General features: G+C 44.8%; 1 protein-coding gene across 2 annotated transcripts in view; it reads right to left on the bottom strand.

Annotated features, from left to right (window-relative positions):
* The window catches only part of LOC140392772 (NGFI-A-binding protein 1-like), a 175,182-nt gene that overhangs the window by 19,565 nt on the left and 130,808 nt on the right, over nucleotides 1-24,809 (bottom strand). For both annotated transcript variants that reach the window (XM_072478408.1, XM_072478400.1), the window contains exons 5-6: nucleotides 21,689-21,808; nucleotides 1,088-1,253 (exon numbers count right to left, since the gene is read on the bottom strand). In XM_072478408.1, coding sequence (XP_072334509.1) covers nucleotides 1,088-1,253; nucleotides 21,689-21,808 — 286 coding nt within the window. The remainder of the gene's footprint in view (nucleotides 1-1,087; nucleotides 1,254-21,688; nucleotides 21,809-24,809) is intronic.

The following is a 24,809-nucleotide window of genomic DNA, read 5'->3' as shown; positions in this document are numbered from 1 at the left end:
TGGTCGAGTCATCAGCAAATCTGTCGATGGAGTTGGAGCCATGTATTGCCACACAGTCATGTGAGTATAGGGACTGCAGTAGGGGCTGAATACGCAGCCTTGCGGGGTCCCGGTATGGAGGACTGTCGTGGACGAGGTGTTGTTTTTATCTTTACTGATTGTGGTCTATGGGTCAGGAAGTTGAGGATCCAGTTGCAGAGGGAGGAGCCAAATCCTAGGCTTTGGAGTTTTGATATGAGCTTGGCTGGGATTATGGTGTTGAAGGCAGAGCTGTAGTCAATGAATAGGAGTCTAACATTGGAGTCCTTATTGTTGAGATGCTCCAGGGATGAGCGGAGGGCCAGAGAGATGGCGTCTGCTGTGGACTAGTTGTGGAAGTATGCAGATTGCAGTGGATCAAGACATTTTGGGAGCATGGAGTTGATGTGTCTCATGACCAACCTCTTGAAGCACTTCATAGTGATAGATGCCAAGGCCACCGGACGGTAGTCGTTGCGGCACGTTGCTTGGTTCTTCTATGGCAGCGGTATGATGGTGGTCTTCTTGAAGCAGGTAGGAACCTCGGGACAGAGTAGGGAGAGGTTGAAGATGTCCCCAAAAACACCTGCAAATTGTTCCGCGCAGGATCTGAGTGTACGACCAAGGACTCCGTCAAGACCCGTGGCTTTAGTTGTTTTGGAGAATAAACTTGCTTTGCCTTTTAGCCTGCGCCTCCTTGAATTATTACATATTCATTACATAGAATCCCTACAGTGCAGAAGGAGGCCATTCACCCCATCAAGTCGATGCCGACCCTCTGAAAGAGTATCCTACCTCGGCCCACTGCCCCACCCTATCTCTGTAATCCCAACCCCAGCTAACTTTTGGACACTAAGGGACAATTTAGCATTGCCTATCCACCTAACCTGCACATCTTTGGTCTGTGGGGGGGAACCAAAGCACCCAGAGGAAACGCACGCAGACACCAGAAGAACGTGCAAACTCCACACAGACAGTCACCCAAGGCCGGAATTGAACCCGGGTCTCTGATGCTGTGAGGCAGCAGTGCTAACATCTGATAATCATATGTGGCAATTAGATTTTATACCTTGTCCATCCATGGTCTCTGTAGGAGGGCTTCTGGAATTCTGCTCTTCAGAATACAGTCTGCAAGCTGTGGCAGATGGATGTCTCTCAGACATTTGTAACATATCCTGACCGGTTTGTTCACGCACAAGCATTATATATTTAGCTGCTATTGCTTCAAGTTGGATCTGAAAGAAACAAAAAGTGCAAGGATATTTTAATATATTCACTTTTAGTGCTGAGCAGCATTGCTTTAAAAAGTAACTGCTGTTGAAAGAAAAAGTAATCCATATCACTGAGGGACTGTCTCAATTGGCTCCCACAATTTGCTCAAACACTTTCTGCCTCAAGTGGAGGAATTTCTAATGCCCAAAATATGTAATGTTAAACATTTTAAAATGACATAATCCACAAAATCAGACTTATTATTTACTTTGATAGCTGCTCCTTCTGGCTTACATTCAGCTAAATATACATTTTAAAACTTACCTTGGATTTTCATCTTACGGCCTGCAAATCTGGCTGGCCTCAGAGGAAACTAATCGAGGAGTGTGCCTCAGATAGATGCATGGCTCCTTATTTGTATATGAAAAAGTATAATACCTGATCCAAGCAAGGATACTTCAAGCTGATTTTTTTCACCTTCGTCAAAATGGCACGAGGCATACTGCCACTTGTGTGATTTCTAGGAGCCCAATGAATGGTTAAATTTCTGGGGTGCAGATTAGCCCCTACCCATCATTCCAGAAGACCATAAGACATAATAGCAGAATTAGGCCATTCGGCCCATCCAGTCTGCTCCGCCATTCAATCATGGATGATATTTTTCTCATCCCCCATTCTCCTACCTTTTCCCCATAACCCCTGATCCCCATATTAATCAAGAATCTATCTCTCTCAAAGATAATCAGTGATTTGGCCTCCACAACCTTCTGCGGCAAAGAGTTCCACAGATTTCTCACCCTCTGGCTGAAGAAATCTTTCCTCATCTCTGTTTTAAAGGACAATCCCTTTAGTCTGAGATTGTGCCCTCTGGTTCTAGTTTTTCCGACAAGTGGAAAGATCCTCTCCACCTCCACTCTATCCAGGCCTCGCAGTATTCTGTAAGTTTCAATAAGATGTCCCATCATCCTTCTAAACTCCAACGATACAGACTCAGAGTCCTCAACCGTTCCTCATAGGACAAGCTCTTCATTCCAGGGATCATACTTGTGAACCTCCTCTGGACCCTTTCCAAGGCCAGCACAGGGCCCAAAACTGTTCACAATACTCCAAATGGAGTCTGACCAGAGCCTTATACAGCCTCAGAAGTACGTCCCTGCTCTTGTATTCTAGCCCTCTCAACATGAATGCTAACATTCCATCCAATATGCATACACCTACTTGCTGAATCGTCAACCAAAATCTTGGCAAATTCAATGCTGCTCTTAATTTAGGCTAGATTAAAGTAAAATATTTTGAATTAAACTGGATTACAAATACAAAAGAAAAACGCTGCAAATGCTGGGAATATGAAAAAGAACAGAAAATGTTGAAACTACTCAGCATGTCATGCAAAATCTGTGTGGTGAGAGAAACAGAGTTAATGACCTTGATTTACGCAGAGTGATCCTGACTCCATGAATTTTTTTAAATGGCGGGTGGGACCTGGATCAAGATGTCCGATCCCCTGAAGCCATCTGGGATGGCCACTTCCCGATTACAAAATGGACACTTTGCAAAGATTGCAGGGAAAATGGACAATGCTGAGAAAACAAGCAGGTTCAGAGCTTGTCTGTATATTGGAGCCGCAGCTCCCAGACAAGACCAAAACTGTAGGCCCATTAGCATACTAATGGCCCATCTCCGGGAACAAAAGAGTAACATTTGAGTAACCGATACTAAGGCAGACACCCCAGCGCCAGAGGAGACCGAAACAAAGCAGGCCAACGGCCACCTAGGACACGCCCAGCCATCAGGGCACCCACCCCTTTATTGGATGAAATCAATAGGAATGATCAAGAAACGGCCCAATTGATTGGGGCCAAGTTGAAGGCCCGCCCAAAAGAGCGCGAAGCCCCTTTGGGTATAAGAAGGAGCTCCCAAGAGAGAATCGTTCTCTTGGAACCGGCTCACACCGAGGAGAGACCTGCCCACCAGCTGCGCCAGAAGCAAGTAAGTCCAAGGTCAACGCACGCGATCAGACAGATGACCTTAGCTGTTCCCCTTTATCAGTTCGACCCCAGCAGCCTCAGAACCGAACAACGGGCCATTATTCCTCTGACTGAGTGGGCGCCTGAAGCTAAGTATAGGCTTTAGCAGTAGTGATAGTTTAGTCTGTAGAGTTTTGTGCATGAGTATATTTAACTGTGCGTGTAAATAATAAGCATCGACTTATTTCCGCACTGCCGCATGCGTGTGGTTGCCATCTCCGTGCTGGCCCCCGGATAATATGGCAGAGCCGCACAGGGGCCCGGCGCAGAGGAACATAGGCCTCCCCTGGAATGAGCACGCCCGCCGATCGGTAGCCCCCAATCGCGGGCCTGGCCACCGTGGAGGCCCCCTCCCGGAGTCAGATTCCCCAGCCCCCCCCCCCCCTCATCAGGACGGCACGCCCGCAGCCAGAACGCCGAGTTCCCACTGGGTGGGACCATATGTAAATCACGCCGGCGGGACTTGGCGGAACTCGGTGGGCACTCAGCCCGATGAGCGTGGAGAATCTCCGCTTTGAACAGCTCCCGACTGGCACCGCAGCGACTGCGCAGGCACGATTGGCGCCAATTCTCCGGTCGCCGGGAAACTGGCGGCCGGGCGTCGGAGCGGTGTGTCGGGATTCTCGCCCCCCCCCCCCCTCCGGGTGATTCGCCGACCCGGCGCGGGCTCGGAGAATCCCAGCCATGAACTATTAGTATGATCGTAAAAGCTCTTGAAAGGGTGAATAAGGTCTGTCGAGCGTCCAGCTATAATTTGTTTAAATTCCTAGCCCTTCAAAAATAAAAAGATCAGCCTGCCTGTGTCAGTGAGAGGTTAAAATATACTCAGCTGTTAAGTTATTTAAATCTCCACCCCTAGCTGCCTGCGTCTAAGAGTAGAAAATAAATTTGGTCTTGCAGTTACAATAGCTGTTTTTTAGCATTACCTCATTATCATCATGTTATTAATGCTTGGCTGCTTTCCACAATCTATTATCTTCATAGTAGGGAATCACAAGTTCACAATTTGAGTGACAACTCTAAAGAGCTGTCTTTGAGGTAGTGCATGAATCCATTTCCTTTTAAATGGATTAAGCATTTGAGGAAATTTAAATGTTTTAAATGGGCTTTCATGAATGTGAATGAATTTTACTAGTAAAGGCCACAACAGATATTTAGAAATTTTGGTTTTTTCATCTTGACGTGGCTCCGGAGGTCTGCCCAGGGGAGATAGTTGGCATGGAGGGTATAAGAGTGAAGTGTGGAGGCACGAGTTCACATGGAGGGAAAGAGGGACCATTGAGATGGGTGAGGCCATTGGGATGGGTGATGGCATGGACTGGCTTGGTTGGAGCATGGGGAGTGGGAAGGCGCGATAGCTAGAGGGCCTAAAATTTAATGAAACTAAGAAAAGTTCCCAGAGAACCAAAGCAGCCTCTGAAACAGCCCACCGTTTCCTAAGGGTGAGTAGCAGATTCCACCCTGCTTCAATTGCGTGAAGGTTCTGCCATCGTGGGGGTTGGAGAGAGTGTGGGAAAGAGGAAAAATGGGAGAAAAATTGAGTTTCTTTCAAGGTGGGTGCAATGAGCCAAGAAATTTCCTGACTTGCGCTACCCACCTTGGGAGCAAACATTCAAGCTAATATTTCAGATCAGTGATTTTAGACCTTGCGATGATCATCAACTTTGGCTCTTCTGCCTAACCTGTTAAATGTGTCCAGTACTTTGTTTTGGTTACAAGTCCATACAATTAGACTAATTTTCAATTTATAAACTGTGCAACTAAACTGAAGGGCTTCACATGATGCAGATGAGGAATTTACTTTTTAACACTGATACAACCAGATATATTTTTGGACCACTGTCACACAACTTCCCTGCAATATTAGATAGAAAATATTCTGCTTAATGATGCAATACACCACAATTTTTAATTTAACTTTCTGGACATGATAAATTTTGGGGGGAAAACAATTATAATAACATAAATAGACAGTGCCCTTTATAGCTTTCCATCGCAGGTCAACAGATAATGAATGTTAATTCAGAATTGTCCACTGATTTGTTCCATTTCCACGTACTGTTGATTTAGTAAAATATTTTTAAGAGTTAATTAGTCAATGTTGTTTTCTCATCAGAGGAACTGAGCAACACATATAATCACCAACTCTCAAATAATACTAGAAACAAATATTCTGGCTCGCCATGAACACCTGCTTTGTCCTCATTTTAATTCCTATGTTCGGACTGTGATTCTGGGTGGCAATTCTGGACATTGAGCCCCGATGAATGCTATGTAATGATTATACAGGTTCAACCACCCATCTACTGTGAGATCAAACTCAGAGGACCGACATTTCATCATACTAGATGGTACATTCCTACCTGCTCTTGCATGCCTCTTTACAACCACTTTGCAGTTACACTGACAGCACCCTAGAATAGCACATAGACATAGTACAACAGAAGGCCATTCAGCCTATTGTGTCTGTGCTGCCTCTTTGAAAGAGCTATCCAGTTAGACCTACCACCTGTCCACATAAAGTGGAAATATTTCCACCATTAAGTGCTTTCCCAAATCCCTTTTGAAAGTTGCTAATGGATCGGCTTCTACCTCCCTTAAAGTCGTGAATTCCAGATCACAATAACTTGCTGTATAAAAAAATGTTTCCTCACATCACTCCTAGTTCTTTCGACAATCATCTTAAATCCATGCACTCTGTTACCAATTCTTCTTCCACAGGAAATTGTCTTTCCTAATTTACTGCATCAAAGCCTTCCCTTTAAAACTTTCCCCTAACATTTAAAACAAACTCGAGTTTCTCTAATCTCTTTACGTAACTGAAATCTTTTATCCTTGACAATATTGCAGTAAATATCTTCTGCACCCTTTCCAAGTTCTTGATACCCTTCCTCATGTGGGCACAACATCGGGCACAACACTGCAGCTGAGGCCTGACCCTTTTGAAATGATTAGCATAACTTCCTTGCTGGTGATGTGGCGATGCCGGCGTTGGACTGAGGTGAGCACAGTACGAAGTCTTACAACACCAGGTTAAAGTCCAACAGGTTTGTTTCGATGTCACTAGCTTTCAGAGCGCTGTTCCTTCCTCAGGTGAATGAAGAGGTATGTTCCAGAAACATATATATAGACAAATTCAAAGATGCCAAACAATGCTAGGAATGTGACCATTAGCAGGTGATTAAATCTTTACAGATCCAGAGATGGGGTAATCCCATGTTAAAGAGGTGTGAATTATATCAAGCCAGGACAGTTGGTAGGATTTTGCAGGCCAGATGGTGGGGGATGAATGTAATGCGACATGAATCCCAGGTCCTGGTTGAGGCCGCACTCATGTGTGCGGAACTTGGCTATAAGTTTCTGCTCGGCGATTCTGCGTTGTCGCGTGTTCTGAAGGCCGCCTTGGAGAACGCTTACCCGGAGATCAGAGGCTGAATGCCCTTGACTGCTGAAGTGTTCCCCGCCTGGAAGGGAACATTCCTGCCTGGTGATTGTTGCGCGATGTCCGTTCATTCGTTGTCGCAGCGTCTGCATGGTCTCGCCAATGTACCACGCTTCGGGACATCCTTTCCTGCAGTGTATGGTAGACAACGTTGGCCGAGTCGCACGAGTATGTACCGCGTACCTGGTGGGTGGTGTTCTCACGTGTAATAGTGGTATCCATGTCTATGATCTGGCACGTCTTGCAGAGATTGCCATGGCAGGGTTGTGTGGTGTTGTGGTCACTGTTCTGAAGACTGGGTAATTTGCTGCAAACAATGGTTCGTTTGAGGTTGCACGGTTGTTGAAGGCAAGTAGTGGGCATGTGGGGATGACCTTGGCAAGATGTTCATCGTCATCAATGACGTGTTGAAGGCTGTGAAGAAGATGACGTAGTTTCTCCGCTCCGGGGAAGTACTGGACGACGAAGGGTATTCTGTCGGTTGTGCCCCATGTTTATCTTCTGAGGAGGTCAGTGCGGTTTTTCGCTGTGGCGCGTTGGAACTGTCGCTCGATGAGTCGAGTGCCATATCCCGTTCGTACGAGGGCATCTTTCAACGTCTGTAGATGTCTGTTACGCTCCTCCTCGTCTGAGCAGATCCTGTGTATACGGAGCGCTTGTCCATAGGGGATGGCTTCTTTAATGTGTTTAGGGTGGAAGCTGGAGAAGTGGAGCATCATGAGGTTATCCGTGGGTTTGCGGTAAAGCGAAGTGCTGAGGTGGCCGTCCTTAATGGAGACGAGTGTGTCCAAGAATGCAACTGATTTTGGAGAGTAGTCCATGGTGAGTCTGATGGTTGGATGGAACTTATTAATGTCATTGTGTAGTTGTTTCAGTGATTCTTCGCCGTGGGTCCAAAGGAAAAAAATGTCATCGATGTATCTGGTGTATAACGTCGGTTGAAGGTCCTGTGCGGTGAGTAGGTCCTGTTCAAACTTGTGCATGAAGATGTTGGCGTATTGGGGTGCGAATTTGGTCCCCATGGCTGTTCCGTGCGTCTGGATGAAGAACTTGTTGTCGAAGGTGAAGATGTTGTGATCCAGAATGAAGCGGATGAGTTGCAGAATTGCGTCTGGAGATTGGCAGTTGTCGGTGTTGAGTACTGAGGCTGTTGCAGCAATGCCGTCGTCATGGGGGATGCTGGTGTAGAGTGCCGAGACGTCCATTGTGACGAGGAATGTTCCTGGTTCAACTGGTCCATGGGTGCTGAGTTTCTGTAGGAAGTCCGTCGTGTCGCGACAGAAGCTGGGTGTACCTTGTACGATGGGTTTCAAGATGCCCTCGATGTAGCCAGAGAGGTTCTCACACAGGGTCCCATTGCCTGAAACGATAGGGCGGCCTGGTGTGTTGGCCTTGTGTATTTTCGGGAGGCAGTAGAGATCTCCAATGCGGGGAGTACGTGGGATGAGAGCACGTAGGGTGCTCTGAAGATCTGGATCCAAGGTCTTGATCAGTCTGTTAAGTTGGCGGATGTGTTCCTTGGTCGGATCTGCGGGTAACTGTCTGTAGTGTTCTTGGTTGTTCAGTTGTCGGTATACTTCTTTGCAGTAGTCCGTTCTGTTCAGTACGACAGTGGCCCCCCCCTTTGTCTGCTGGTTTGATGACGATGCTGCGGTTGGTCTTGAGAGCGCGGATGGCATTGCGTTGTGCTTGGGTGACGTTCGGGGCTGTCTTGTGAATGCGACTGATGAATCTGGCATTGACGCGACTCCTGACGGCTTGAGCATACATGTCGAGTCTAAGGCAGCGGCCTTCTGGAGGGGTCCAATTCGACTCTTTCCTCTTCGGTTGCCGCACCGCAGGTCTCTCGGTCTGCTGTTCCGGTTCATTGATAGTCTGCTTGAGTTCGCTGTTGGCCTCTTGGGGTCTGTGGAAGAATTCCCGGAGCCTCATTCGCCTGATGAATTCCTCCGTGTCTGCCGCGAGACTGATGGGGTCCATTTTGGTGGTGGTGCAGAAATTGAGCCCTCTGCTGAGGACTTCGATTTCGTCTGGTTGAAGGGTGTAGTCTGACAAGTTGACAATAGATTTCCCTGTATTGTTTTCTACTGTGACACCGGGGGTGGCTTGGTTGCTGCTGGTGGTGATGCCAAGTTTCTCAAGCTTTCTGTTCTTGATGTGCATATAGGTGGCATAGTATTGTTGTCTCATCTGTTTGGCGGTGTTCCGCAGCTGGTCTGCTGCATCCTGAGCGCAAGTTGAGAATATGGCCTCTATCTTGGTTTCCAGGTTGCGTCGTCTGCTGTAGAGCTGGCGGACGAGGTGGTTGAGGAGTGTGAGAGAGGTGCGACTACAGAGTCTCTCAGCGTAGTCTGTGTTGTAGGTCGACTTGAGTGGGTTTGTGATCTGTAGCCCTTTCGGGATCTTGTCTGCTTTCTTGCATCTTTGTAGAAACTTAATGTCAGTGTCTATATGCGCGATCTTCCTGGAGATCCTCTCCACTTTGAGCCGGCAGTTTGCGGTGTCGATGGTAGCCATGATGTGGAGATGCCGGCGTTGGACTGGGGTGAGCACAGTACAAAGTCTTACAACACCAGGTTAAAGTCCAACAGGTTTGTTTCGATGTCACTAGCTTTCAGAGCGCTGCTCCTTCCTCAGGTGAATGAAGAGGTATGTTCCAGAAACACATATATGGACAAATTCAAAGATGCCAAACAATGCTAGGAATGCAACCATTAGCAGGTGATTAAATCTTTACAGATCCAGAGATGGGGTAACCCCAGGTTAAAGAGGTGTGAATTGTATCAAGCCAGGACAGTTGGTAGGATTTTGCAGGCCAGATGGTGGGGGATGAATGTAATGCGACATGAATCCCAGGTCCTGGTTGAGGCCGCACTCATGTGTGCGGAACTTGGCTATAAGTTTCTGCTCGGCGATTCTGCGTTGTCGCGCGTCCTGAAGGCCGCCTTGGAGAACGCTTACCCGGAGATCAGAGGCTGAATGCCCTTGACTGCTGAAGTGTTCCCCGACTGGAAGGGAACATTCCTGCCTGGTGATTGTTGCGCGATGTCCGTTCATTCGTTGTCGCAGCGTCTGCATGGTCTCGCCAATGTACCACGCTTCGGGACATCCTTTCCTGCAGCGTATGGTAGACAACGTTGGCCGAGTCGCACGAGTATGTACCACGTACCTGGTGGGTGGTGTTCTCACGTGTAATAGTGGTATCCATGTCGATGATCTGGCACGTCTTGCAGAGATTGCCATGGCAGGGTTGTGTGGTGTCGTGGTCACTGTTCTGAAGACTGGGTAATTTGCTGCAAACAATGGTTCGTTTGAGATTGCGCGGTTGTTTGAAGGCAAGTAGTGGGCGTGTGGGGATGACCTTGGCAAGATGTTCATCGTCATCAATGACGTGTTGAAGGCTGTGAAGAAGATGACGTAGTTTCTCCGCTCCGGGGAAGTACTGGACGACGAAGGGTATTCTGTCGGTTGTGTCCCATGTTTGTCTTCTGAGGAGGTCGGTGCGGTTTTTCGCTGTGGCGCGTTGGAACTGTCGCTCGATGAGTCGAGTGCCATATCCCGTTCGTACGAGGGCATCTTTCAACGTCTGTAGATGTCTGTTACGCTCCTCCTCGTCTGAGCAGATCCTGTGTGTACGGAGCGCTTGTCCATAGGGGATGGCTTCTTTAATGTGTTTAGGGTGGAAGCTGGAGAAGTGGAGCATCATGAGGTTATCCGTGGGTTTGCGGTAAAGCGAAGTGCTGAGGTGACCGTCCTTGATGGAGACGGAGTGTGTCCAAGAATGCAACTGATTTTGGAGAGTAGTCCATGGTGAGTCTGATGGTTGGTTGGAACTTATTAATTTCATCGTGTAGTCGTTTCAGTGATTCTTCGCCGTGGTTCCTTGCTGGTGCCAGGGCCAAATGGTCTCCCTCTGCACTCTCATTCGATGATTCGGTTGGGTGGGGTTACTGGGTTATGGGGATAGGGTGGAGTGTGGGCTTGGGTAGGGTGCTCTTTCCAAGAGCCGGTGCAGACTCGATGGGCCGAATGGCCTCCTTCTGCACTGTAAATTCTATGATCTATGATTCCATTTTGCTCTTATGCCTCCAATTATGAACTCAATTATCCCATATGCCTTTATAAAACAGTCTTCTCCTTTTGCAATGTCCTTTGTTCAAGAAAGGGCAGAAGGACGCTCCTAATAACAGGAAGCCGATCGGATTAACATGAGCGGTTTTAGGAACAATAATCAGGGAAAAGATTAAGAGACACTTTTGAGAGATTACAGTCAATTAAGGAGAGCTAGCAGATTTGTAAAATGCAGACAATGCTTGACTAATCTAATTAATCTAATTGAATTTTTTGTTGATTGAAGGGAATGTAGTGACTGTTGTCGGTATCAATTTTAAGAAAGTGTTTGACCACGTCCTACCTAAAAGGCTGTTTAACAAAATTCAGGCTCATGGAATAGGTGAGTCAATGCCAGCCTGGATAGAAAATTGGCTAAGGACACAAACAATGAGTCATGATAAATGGTTGTTTTTCAGACTGGAGGATGGTAGACAGTCATCTTCCTTAAGGGTCAGTGCTAAGATTTGCTTGCCTGTTGTATATTTCAAATAAAAATGAAAAATTTTAACTTGCCAATGATATCAAACTTGGGTGTGTAGCAAGAGGATACAAATTAACAGGACATAGTGAAGCTAACAGAATGGGTAGACGACTGGCAAATAGAATTTAATAATGAAGTGAGAGATTATGCATTTTGGCAGAAGGGACAGAGAGGGGCAATATAATGGTACAGTTCTAAAGAGTGCATGAGGCAAAGGTATTTCTAGGTTTCATGTGCATAGACTTTTAAAGGTGGTCAGACATATTGGACATATTGAGAGAGCAGTTTGCAAAACATATCGGGTTTGGGGCTTTGTAAATAGAGGTATAGAGTAGAAAAGAAGGAACATTCTGCTAAACCTTTATAACGCTCTGGTTAGGCCACAACTGGCATATTGCACCCAGATCTGTCACCACACTTTAGAAAGCTTGTATAATTCGGAAGGGGGAGAGGGAAATCAGGTTTACCATAATGATTTCAGGAATGAAAGGGGTGCACGGTAGCACAGTGGTTAACGCAGTTGCTTCACAGCTCCAGGGTCCCAGGTTCGATTCCCGGCTTGGGTCACTGTCTGTGTGGAGTCTGCACGTTCTGCCCTTGTGTGCGTGGGTTTCCTCCGGGTGCTCCGGTTTCCTCCCACAGTCCAAAGACATGCAGGTTAGGTGGATTGGCCATGCTAAGTTGTCCTTAGGGTCCAAAAGGTTAGGTGGGATTACTGGGTTATGGGGATAGGGTGGAGGTGTGGGCTTCGGTAGGGTGCTCTTTCCAAGGGTCAGTGCAGACTCGATGGGCCGAATGGCCTTGTTCTGCATTGTAAATTCTACGATTCTATGAAGGGATTTAGCTACAAGGTTAGGTTGGCGAAACTGGGGGGGTTTCTCCTTGAAGCAAAAAAAGAGACGATCTTATAGAGATGTCCAAGATTATAACAGGGTTGGATAAAGGTAGACAAAGAAAAAGGTTGTTCTCATTAGTTGGTGATACAAGGACGAGAGATACACATTTTGGGGTTTGGACAAAAATTGCTGGGAAGTTGGGAGGAAGAACATTTTTAAGCAGTGTGTGGTAAATGACCTGGGACCCGCTGCCTACTGGGTGGTGGAAGCAAAGCAAATCAATGATTTCAAAGGAAAATTGAAATTTCAAAGGACACTTGAGGGAAGTAAACTTGAAGGGTTATGGGACAATGGGACTGACTGGACTGCTCTACAGAGAGACAACATAGACTCGATGGGCTGAATAGCATTCTATGCTGTAAAGACTATGACCATATTCACCAATTGCAATGCCAACTTCAACAACTGGTGTACTGATGCTTATAGATCTACCTGTTCTTGCACCACCTTTAAAATTGTATCATTCTTCCTATCAAATTGAATTACTTTTTTTAATTATTTCATCGGATGTGGGCATCAGTAGCGAGGCCACACTTTAGAATCTGTCATTAAAAATATATTGCCTCCCATCCCTTTAATCAAAATGTAAAACGTCTCTATTAAATCCTATCTGCCACTTGTCTGCCCATTCTGTTAGCTTATCAGTTCACCATACAACCAAAGTTTGGTATCATCGGCATCCCTAATCGTCCTTGAGAAGATATTGGTGGGCCACTTCTTGAACTGCTACAGTCTATCTAGTGTAGGTACATCTCAAAGCGGTTATAAAGGGTATTCTCACAGGCAGCACAGTGGCACAGTGGGTAGCACCGCTGCCTCATGGCACTGAGGTCCCAAATTTGATCCCTGCTCTGGGTCACTGTCCGTGCGGAGTTTGCACATTCTCCCCGAGTTTGCGTGGGTTTCGCCCCCACAACCCAAAGATGTGCAAGCTAGGTGGATTGGCCACGCTAAATTGCCCCTTAATTGGTAAAAAAATGGGTACTCTAAATTTTTTTAAAAAATAAATAAAGGGTGTTCTAGGATTCTGACCCCAGCGACAGTGAAGGAACAGCAATAGAGTCCCAAAGTCAGGATGGTGTGCATCTTTGTGGGGGAGAGGTCATGGATTTGGAAGGTGCTGTTGAAGGAGGCTTGGTGAGTTTCTGCAGTGCATCTTGCATATTGTAAATACTTGTGGATGGGATGCCAAGCAAGCCAGCTGCTTAGTCCTGAATGGTGTCAAGTTTCCTGAGCATTGTAGGAGCTGCACTCAACCAGGCAAGTAGAGTATTCCATCACACTCCTGACTTGTACCTTGTCGATGTGGACAGGCTTTGGAGAGTCAGGAGGTGAGTTAAATCATAATTTCCAGCCTCTGACTCACTTTGTAACCACATTATTTGTATGGCTGGTCCAATTCAGATTTTGGTGAATGATAATCCCCCAAGATGTTGATTGTAGAAGATTCAGCGATGGCAACCCTATTGAATGTCGAGGGTGGTTAGATTCTGTATTGTTGGAGATGGTCATTGCCTGGCACTTGTGTGGCATTAATGTTACTTGCCCAAGCCTGAATGCCATCCAGGTCCTGTTGCATACGGACATGGACTGCTTCAGTATCTGAGGAGTCGCAAAAGATGCTGAACAGAGTGCAACAAGCAGAGGACATCTCCAATTCTGACTTTATGATGGTGGGAAGGTGATTGATGAAGCGGCTGGGGCCTAGGACTGAGGGATTCCTGCAGCAATATCCTGGTACTGAGTTGATTGTTTAACAACCACAATTATCTTCATTGTGCTAGGCATGCCTGCAACCATTCAAGCGTTTCCCCGATTCCAATCGCCTTCAATTTTGTTAGGGTTCCACATTCATCTGCATTAAATTTAATCTATCATGCATCTGCCCACTTTTTCAGTCTATGTTCTCCTGAAGTCAGTCACTATCCCCTTCAGTTTCGTGTTGCCTGCAAGGATTGAAATTAGGACCAAAGTTCCAATCATTTATATCAAAAAGAGCAGTGATTTCAATAACTCCTGGAGAACACTGCTGCACACGTCTCTCCAGTCAGAAAAATCTTCACCAGTACATTCTGCTCTGTTTCTGAGATGATTATGTATCCACACAACTACTACCTCTTAAATGTCATTGGCTTCTATCTTGCCAACAAGTCTATTATGTCATACTTCAGAAAGTGCCTTTTGAAAATCCATATACAGACCAACCACAATATCTTAATCAATCCTTCCCATTATTTCTAAGAGTTCCATAAGATTATCAAACACAATTTCCTTTACAATATGCATGCCGGCTTTCATTTATTAGCTAATGTTTTTCAAGTGGCAATTAAATTTCTCCCAGATGTGTGTTTAAAATACTTTTGGATTCTAAAAGGGTTACCGAAACATCTATTCTCATGCACTCAATTTGCCCCTTGGATTTCCCTTTTCAGTTTTCTCTTGCATTCTCTATATTTAGTTTGGTTCTCTACTGAATTCTGAACCCAACATTCATCATAAACACACTTTTCCCCATTTCATTTAAATTTCCTTGAGTGGGTGCAGCGAGCCGGCCAAAGGTGCATTGACTTCAATGGGACTGGGAGATCCCATCGATGGCTGGGGCCAGAAAATCCCACCCTCTATCTTTATTTCTTCTTCAATTCTCTATCCATCAAAACCCGTTATCTTGATTGTTACTAAGGGCTGTGTGATCCCTGTATACCTACTTTGGGAAGCTGCTCTCTTCTTGAGGAATGAAAGTTTCACAAAATATGGCTATCCAGATAGAACCTCCTGAAGGAACATTTACAGAGACAATTGCATAGTGAAAGAAAGGGCATGGATGTGTGGAACTTCTCTTTGGCACCTGAATTGCAAGAAATAAGCTTATGGACAAGGGGGGTCAGTTCAAGAAAATGACCAGATATAAGACTCATCAAAAGGTTGAAATTATTCCAGAGAAATGCAACTGATTTTTTTTTTTTAAGTTGCAACATTTTTGCGTGACAATGGAAGTAGCAGTTTGCAACGTATCACATATTAGGCATGTCGTCGCTCTCAGCAACCTAAAGATATGACTCATGTGAATCATTAGAAGAGTGTGACATTTTAAATATCAGCCCAGCAGATTTTCATTCTTTTCCTATTAAATGTAACATGAAACAGTTCCTCTGACAGGAAACTAAGTGGAGTGGTCAGGTGTCTTCAAGTACCATAGGTGCCAGAATGTGAACAGCAGAGATGTTTTGGTACAGAAACATCTTCTGCAACTACATTTAATTTTCAAAACAATTAGATAGGTTCCACAAATAAATCAAGGAATTTGATTTGGGGTGGACGAAAAACTCACATCTTTTGCAACAATACATCACAGAAAAATCTACAGCTCACATTTCTGTTACCCGATGAGCCAGTGACCAACCTAAATATTGTTGCAAGGGCCAGACATGGTGCATGCTTGTACTGTAATTAGAAACACCAACTTATCAACCTTGGCCATGTCACTGGGGGAAAATACAGACAGAAGTCAAATGCTCTTCACAGATTGTATGAAAAAGATAGAGCGGGGCAAGGAACCCAAATCATTCATGCATCCCGATTGATATAGCAAATATTGGTCATTTCAGTCATGGATAAACATCTGGATTTTCACTCCCAAGTTGGCTAACAGGAGTCATGAAATTTCCAGGCTCACCACACCCACCCTCGGCTAGAAGTGCTCTGAATGGCAGGTGTATAATACAGTTGGGTCCGCTGCCTCTGGACTGCAGATTTGTGATGGCTGTAGGACCTGCCAAGTGCCAAGGCAGGCTGTTTAAAAAGCCCGCCTCAGTTCTCTGGACAGTATTTTACTTAAACTGTAGATCCTGTAGACCTTACCTCTCATTCATTCCCAATTTTCCCTCATACCCCAACTCATGTCCCCCAACACCCAAGGCCCCTCATAACCTTCATGTCCTGTCCTGCCTCATGGCCCCTTACAGCCCCTATGCCAACAGTGCCGACACATGACCCCCTCCACCCATCCCCATGGCCGGTTTATAGCCCCTTGCCAAATTTGTGCCAAACCAGGCCAACTCACCCGTATCCAAAAGGGCAGACCTCAGGAACCATGCCGAGATGAAATAAAATTCTAAATATCTATTACAGAGTTCACTATATTTTGAAAGTGCCATTCATGAAAGCACATGTAAAACATTTAAATTTCCTCAAGTACTTAATCCTAAAGCAAAACAAATATCCAAATCAGACATCTAATCATTTTCTAACCTCTTTTAGCTATCAATCAGTGAACTTACAAACTCTCTCTGTGAAAATGATAGGATGTGGAAAGGAGCAAATCATTAAAAATGCTATAATGGTAGCACTTAGGGTTGTCAGCAAACAGCTATTGAAACTACTAGACCAGATTTGTTTTCAATTCTCAGATACAGGCAGACAATTTGTTTTAAAATGTTAAAAAGGCTGGCATTTAAATAACTTAACAGTTGTGCAGATCATATCTGTAGAGCATTATGACTTCTCTAAAGATTCATCGCTCCCACACTGCAGGGGAAAGCTGTCACCCCAGCAAAATGTGGCCTGTTGAACTTGACACCAGGTTCAAATTGTCCTGCCGAGTTCAGGATTTCGAGGTGTGGGTGTCACATTCTGCATGTTCTCCCGCCAACCCCGTCCCAGTGAAAATAGGATGCCAGAAATAGAATTGGGACTTGGATATGGGTTCCAACCGCCATTTTGACGGTCCCCAAAGTCTCCATGCCTCTGTCAAAGTACAGCCCAACGTGCATCACCAAATGGCCTTAAAGAGGCAATTATGAGCGCAGGGGTAGGTGACAAATACATTGTAATACAATGAGGGATGAGCAATATTTTCAGGATTGATTTTACATAGAAAAATTTAAAAATATCCTTCTCCGAGTCAAATTTTAGCAATTAAATCAATCTTAAATTGTTACATCTATCCAACATACATTCATGAATGCAGCTATTTAAAAGCTATAGAATGAAAAATGTGGAAGCAGTTAAGGCATCCCTGGAGGGCATGAATTGCCAATCTCATCCATATTTGGAAGAGGGACCTGGGCAAGGCTTTTTTGTGATACTCATGCATGGGGTGATGTCATACTTGATGTAGCCAAGAAATACAAAGTTTATCCCAGGGAATGGCCACAAAAGATCATCAGCTGGGCCATGAGTAAAAGAACTTCCTTTGGTTACCATAAAGAAAAAAATTACATGGGATTCCAGAATTTTACCAGTACATTGGGGATCATATTCAGGATTCCATACCAAAACCTACAAAACATGATGTGGAGATGACGGCGTTGGACTGGGGTGAGCACAGTACGAAGTCTTACAACACCAGGTTAAAGTCCAACAGGTTTGTTTCGATGTCACTAGCTTTCGGAGCGCTGCTCCTTCCTCAGGTGAAGGAGCAGCGCTCCAAAAGCTAGTGACATCGAAACAAACCTGTTGGACTTTAACCTGGTGTTGTAAGACTTCGTACTAAAAAATATGGATATGGGAACAAAATATTTGAGTGGACTGACGGCATATTCTGTTGGAGGTTGCCGCAAATCCACTGTCTGTATAATTCAGGTTTATGAGATTGTTTCAGAACTAGTTTGTTTTAGATCAGACCATGCAGCACCAAAAACCTCTCTGACTTGGTCTGTCTGCTTTCAATAATACAGATTGAGTAGCACTGAAGGAGTTTCATACAGGTACTTTAAACATTGCGACAGAATGGGTCTCACATTTACACTTCTCAACCCAGTTCACTTAAGCCAGCAATGAATTGAAGCAGGTCTATTATGCTCACAGAGCCAGACTCAGCATTGTAAACACAAAAGCTGACAGTCAGTACTTTATTATATTCAGAACTTAACACGCACAAATGTGAAGTTGTGAGCAGAAACGAGTATCCTGAAAATGAAATGAAAAAATGAATGAAATGAAATGAAATGAAAATCGCTTATTGTCACAAGTAGGCTTCAATGAAGTTACTGTGAAAAGCCCCTAGTCGCCACATTCTGGCGCCTGTTCGGGGAGGCTGTTACGGGAATTGAACCGTGCTGCTGGCCTGCCTTGGTCTGCTTTAAAAGCCAGCGATTTATCCTGAAATGGAATGGGTACTGAAAGCTTCATAAATTACATTTACTTCTTAATAAATGTGTGACCCCCTTGAATTGGTGAACTCATGGGGGTTAGTGCCCCATTTGGTGCTCGGTCTTCTTCTGAAACTGTGAAACTGCAATGCACACATGCTTGAATGAAGCAGTGTAATTGGATGCACCTCATTCTTGTGGTCAGAGAAGTCTCATACATCATTAGTGTGTCTGTATAAGCTTGTTAAATTGAGTTCAGTGCAGAAACAACCCCTTCTTATCTAGTGCACATCCCCATTTTGCAAATAGACTTTATATTAGAACTAAATTCAGAAGCATTATTGCATGAATTGCCGTGGATTGTTGCTGTCTAAATCTCTCACTTTCTCAATACAATTACCACCCTTGTGTGTGTACATGTGCAACAGACCTACACTTTTATTCCTTTGTGGTGGAAGAAACCAATGAAGTCTCATCAAGAATTGATTTTGACTTGCTATATTGTTCACTACATTTAACAAAATTCAGCATTATGTGCAGCTAGTGTGTGGACGGCACAGTGGCGCAATGGTTAGCACTGCTGCCACATGGTGCCGAAAACCCAGTTTCGATCCCGGCCCGGGTCACTGTCCATGTGGATTTTGCACATTCTCCCAGTGTCTGCGTGAGTCTCACCCACAAAACCCAAAGATGTGCAGGGCAGGTGAATTGGCCACTCTAAATTGCCCCTGGATTGGGAGAAAAAAAAATTGGGTATTCGTTTTTTAAATGTGTAGCTAAAGGGCACAGACCACGTGCATTACAAAAACAGTGGTGTGAAGCCACATTTTATGTTATCACATAAACATGCAGGCAAAATAAAAGAGGGCAGCATGGTGGCGCAGCGGTTAGCATTGTTGCCTCATGGCGCCGAGGTCCCAGGTTCGATCCCGGCTCTGGGTCACTGTCCATGTGGAGTTCACACATTCTTCCCGTGTTTACATGGGTTTCGCCTCCACAACCCAAAGATGTGCAGGTTAGGTGAATTTGCCACGCTAAATTGCCCCTTAATTGGAAAAAATTTATTGGGTACTCTAAATTGTTTTTTAAATGAAAGAAAAATAAACGGACAGCACAACTTGCTCAGTCATCAGGATCATAAACTGGGCCTGGATTAGGCATCAGACTTGGAATGGGCACATCAAAAAGAACAATGATTTAGTTTCTTTGTTTCAAGTCAATGAAGCAAAAGTCAATCAGAATTCAAACGTTTTCAAAAATGCATTGATTCTTCACGGAAACAGGTTTCCCTTTGTATTTTATCACATCCATATGCGGCAACATAAACTCTCTAAGCAACTGCAGGGTGTATAACAGCATTTTCCACTTTTCATTATGATTTTTCACAACATAGAACAAATGTTAAGATAGCAAGTGTGAAACAAAGGGTGGTACTTTTTTTGTAATATTTTTCTTCTCCCATGTAGGAGGCTGATTAATTAATTCTCGACTTCACTGCTCAAATTCGACAATGGTGCCATCTGTGGCAATGAAACACATATCCAGAGGGAGACATTGTAAGTCTGCTATCACAGAGATATGTGGGTTTACTACAGATATTCATTAACAGGTCTTGAGCGTTAGTGCTCACATTATTTTACTGCATCAGCCTAAATCTTACAGTCACTGTCACTAATTGCTCTCTAACTAACATCTCTTCTTTCATTTTTCTTACACTCGTTATTCTTACTCTGCATTACGACATCTTGGTTTACCTTTTCTTTTGGGAAAGACTTTGAGATGCCATTTAGGCTCTAGCTTTAAACCTCAATATTTCCACTTCTGAACAATAGTAATATTATACTGGGCCATATAGCTGGTCTCGCCTTAAAAGAGTGTTTCTATGACTCAAGCCAACTTTCATGATATTTTGAGGGTGAAAGATTTAATCTTGGCCAAAGTGGCTGGAGAGTGAACAAAGTATTTTTCTATTCTTGACATAAATTCATTTCTGGAGGACATTAAAAAAAAAATTAACTATAGTTTGAAAAGGAAACCAGCTTGGAGTGACAGTCCACACCATGAAATGCTAGCCTGTTCACATGAGAACGAGGAGCAAAAGTAAGCTATTCAGCCCTTCAAGCCTGCTCTGCCATTCAATGCAATCAAGGCTGATCTCATCTCGGCCTCATCTCCACCTTCCTGTCCGCTCCCCATAACCCTACATCCTGTTACTAATTAAAAACCTATCTATCACCTGAAAGTTATTTCGTGTTTTGCTGTCCACTGCACTCTGGGATAGAGAATTGCACAGATTCACGACCCTTTAAGTAATTTCTCTTCATTTCTGTTTTAAATCTGCCACGTCTTAGCCTAAAACTATGGCCTCTCATTCTAGAATGTCCAACAACGGGAAACATCCCCTCTATATCTACCCTGTCAATCCCCTTTAGCATCGTATATACCTCAATTAGACCTCCTCTCAGTCTTCCAAACTCCAATGAGTATAGGCCAACGCCGCTCATCTCTCTTCACAAGACAAGTCCTTCATCCCTGGAATCAATCTGGTGAACCTTCTTTGCATTTACATCCTTCCTCAAGTAAAAGGACCAAAACTGTGCGCAGTACTCCAGATGCGGTCTCACCAATTCACATCATGCATAAAGTGAAATATTCCAATTCATAAGAGCCAAGGACCTGTGAAGTGAAGCTATCTTTTTCCCCCCCCTGAACAGTATTGGATAACAAGCTTATTTATAACGCAATCCATTGTTAAATTATAGTAGAGAATTCCTTTAAAAATTATATATTATGCATAGTTTACATTCACATCATGTCAAAATGCAACACAACTATCTGCACCACTTGAGATTTATATGGCACATGTTAATTTTGGGCTCATTTTTTGTAGATTCTCAAATGTTACTGCCTGTGGCTCTCAGCGGCAAGAAGATACCTCGCTCAGCCTTCACAACTTGTATCATGGGAACAATTCTGCTTGCTGATTGCTCAGTCCCTTGGTACGATGTACAATGTTTGCAGAAAGACATGTCATCATGATGAGGTAAACAAGTGACGAAGATTTTTAAATAAAAAGGACAAATAACTGAAACCGAAACTTGTGGTCTACACCATTAAGGTCACCCTCACCCACTGCCCTGCAGAGGCAGTGCAGAGGTGTCAAATTGTATCAGGGTTTCACAAGAAAATCAAACCTGAAGGCTTTGTGATCACTTTCATGCTCCAAATGACGGTGTTCATGACATTTAGGAATATAAGAGAAAGCTCTTGTTTTATATGGAAGTCAGTCTACAGCCTTCAACACTGATTAATCTATCCACTCAGGCATTTTACTGTTTAAAACAATGAATACAAAGCTTTGCCAAATATTAACAAATGTATGATTATAAAACTTTCCAAATTAGTACCTGAATATTACGAATCATGGCCTCATCACCTTTCATCCTGGCTAGGGCCATTTGCTCTTTTAATGCCTCTTGTCTCTGTTGCAAAATCTGTAGCGATTCTTGAACATGTACAGAACCATCCTGCAAAATGCAACATCAGTTCAGCTTTTTATCATCACAAAGGGTTTCACATGCACCAATTACAGTCATCAGTAAAGGCAGTAACTCAGATTTTGTGAAAGGAATAAACCAGTGAGGCCATCAGCGCTCTCTTTTTTATGGAGTAAATCAGACAGCAATTGTCAGCATCTGCACATGCTCAGTTAACCATGTAAAATCAGGAAGTTGCTGCCCGATTTGCCCTGTTCTTCCATAAGCTTTGATGGACTGGTATCTCACCAAACGATTCAGCAGTAAAATATAGGAAGGATGTGAAGAAACAGTATTTAACACCGAATATGTCAGGCAAAAAAAAGTCAGAAAAAAAAAGTCACGGTTGAGTATGCAGGGTTAAATGCATTTTTGAATAGTGTGATGAGTCTCAATTGCTGCAGACATTTATTTGGAACAGAAAATGTAATTTTGCAAATACACAGGCATTTTCCTTCAGAATTTAATATTTCTTTCTTCATAATTCCTTCGAATTTTAAAAATTAGAAATTTTGTTTCTGTCTCTTATCTCTCAATCAGATCCTTCTTCCACTTTCTATACGAAAAAAACCAATAATAATCGCTTATTGTCACAAGTAGGCTTCAAATGACGTTACTGTGAAAAGCCCCTAGTCGCCACATTGCGGCGCCTGTTCGGGGAGGCTGGAACGGGAATTGAACCGTGCTGCCTTGGTCTGCTTTCAAAGCCAGCGATTTAGCCCTGTGCTAAACCAGTCTATTGAAATAAATATTCTAATTTATACTTCCTGGTTTAGATTCTGTGTGTCTCAGTGAGGATTCTTAAAATTATGCTTGAAGAGACAATACGCAGCATTTCCTGTTCTCACAGCACAAATCCCAATGCTGAAAAGGATCTCTAATAATCACAAATTGCAGCTCAATAGTCCACAAAAGGTCTGGAACACTATGAACGATAAGTGCTGCTGACTGCAAAATATAGGCAAATATATCATTCTGCTATTCTGTAGCATAATTAAATGGTCCATATTTAAGAACACAGCGACCAACTCATTTAAGTATGCCACCACCGTCACAGACTTCATCAGCAAATGTGTGGATGTCTGTGTGCCAAAGAAAGCAGTATGTACGTTCCCCAACCGGAAACCATGGCTCAATCGCGAGATTGACTCCCTACTGAAGGACAGGTCTGAGACGGTCAAGTCAGACGACCCTGACCTATACAAAAAATCCAGGTACGACCTCCACAAAGCCATCCGAGATGCTAAGAGAGAATATCAAACCAAGCTAGAGTCACAGACAGACTCTCAGCGGTTGTGGCAATGACTAAACAACATAACGGGCTACAAAGCGAAGCCGAGCAGTATCTCCGGCAGCAGCGCACCCCACCCCGATGAACTCAATGCATTCTATGCTCGGTTCGAGCAGGAAACCAAAAGTCCGCTGTCAAGTGCCCCAGCAGCCCATAACTCACCTATACCCAGCATCACAGAGCATGGCAGAGGTGTTTGCAGACATCTTTAACCTGTCCCTACTCCACTCTGAGGACTCCACCTGCTTCAAGAAGACCACCATCACACCGGTGCCAAAGAAGAACCAGGCAACGTGCCTCAATGACTACTGTCCGGTGGCCCTGACTTCAGTCGTAATGAAGTGCTTAGAGAGGTTGGTCATGAAGCGCATCACCTCCAGACTCCCAGAATGCCTTGATCCACTGCAATTCGCATACCGTCACAACCGGTCCACAGCAGATGCCATTTCCCTGGCACTGCACTCATCCAGAGAGCATCTCGACAACAAGGACTCCTACATCAGACTCCTATCTATTGACTACAGCTCTGCCTTCAAAACCATAATCCCAGCCAGACTCATATAAAAGCTCCAAAACCTAGGACTTAGCTCCCCGCTCTGCAACTGGATCCTCGACTTTCTGACCCACAGACCACAATCAGTAAGAATGAACAACAACCACCTCCTCCACAATAGTCCTCAATACCGGGGCCCCGCAAGGCTGCGTACTTAGCCCCCTTCTCTACTCCCTGTGCACACACGACTGCGTGGCAAAATTTGGTTCCAACTCCATCTACATGTTTGCTGATGATACGACCATAGTGGGCCGGATCTCGAATAACGACGAGTCAGAATGCAGGAGGGCGATAGAGAACCTAGTGGAGTGGTGAAGCGACAAAAATCTCTCCCTCAATGCCAGCAAACCTAAAGAGCTGGTCATTGTGATGCGACCATCAATTCACTCGAGACGAAGAGTTGAAGTGAACAGTGGCTTTAATCAACTAGAACAGTGCCTGCCTGCGACTGCTCTGCATTGAAAGCCGCCTACAGGGCAGCTTCTCTATATACCTCCCCCCAAGGGGGCGGGGCCCACAAGGGCACCAACATGATACATGCAGTATAATACAGTACAATGGTCCATAGGTGGAGTATAACATAGTACAATGCAATACAGTGGTGAATGGTTACCATAATACGTTCACCACATTCACCCCCTGTTAAAAAAATTGAAGTCCGGCGGGGGTGAAGGGCTCACAGGTTGAGTCTGTCCGGTGCGATTATCGTGTGCTGTGATCGCCTGAGTTCTGGTTTCGCAGTGGGCACGGGTGTCGAACTCGTCGGTGTGGGCATGGGTGTTGAACTCATCGATGCGGGCACTTGTATGGACTCTGGGAGCGTGTCTTCTGGAGCTTCGTCCCTGTAGGTCGGCGATGGGGTGTGGGGGTATAGGAGGGGGTGTGGAGGCCATGTAGGGGCGGGCGCGCTGTTCGGTGGAGGTTGGGGGCGGTAGGTGGTGGTCGTAGGGGATCCTGCGGGTACCAGGTCCTGGAGGGAGACCGTATCTTGTCGGTCGTCGGGTTGCGCCACATATGCATACTGGGGGTTGGAGTGAAGGAGCTGGACCCTCTCGACCAGGGGGTCGGACATATGGCTCCTCACGTGTTTCCGGAGGAGAACGGGCCCTGGTGTCTTCAGCCAGGCTGGAAGTGAGACCCCGGAGGTG

The sequence above is a fragment of the Scyliorhinus torazame genome, chromosome 2 (genome assembly GCF_047496885.1).
Source record: "Scyliorhinus torazame isolate Kashiwa2021f chromosome 2, sScyTor2.1, whole genome shotgun sequence".
Lineage (NCBI taxonomy): Eukaryota > Metazoa > Chordata > Chondrichthyes > Carcharhiniformes > Scyliorhinidae > Scyliorhinus > Scyliorhinus torazame.
The sequence above is the reverse complement of the archived record's forward strand: the minus strand, read 5'-3'. Positions and strand labels throughout refer to the sequence as shown.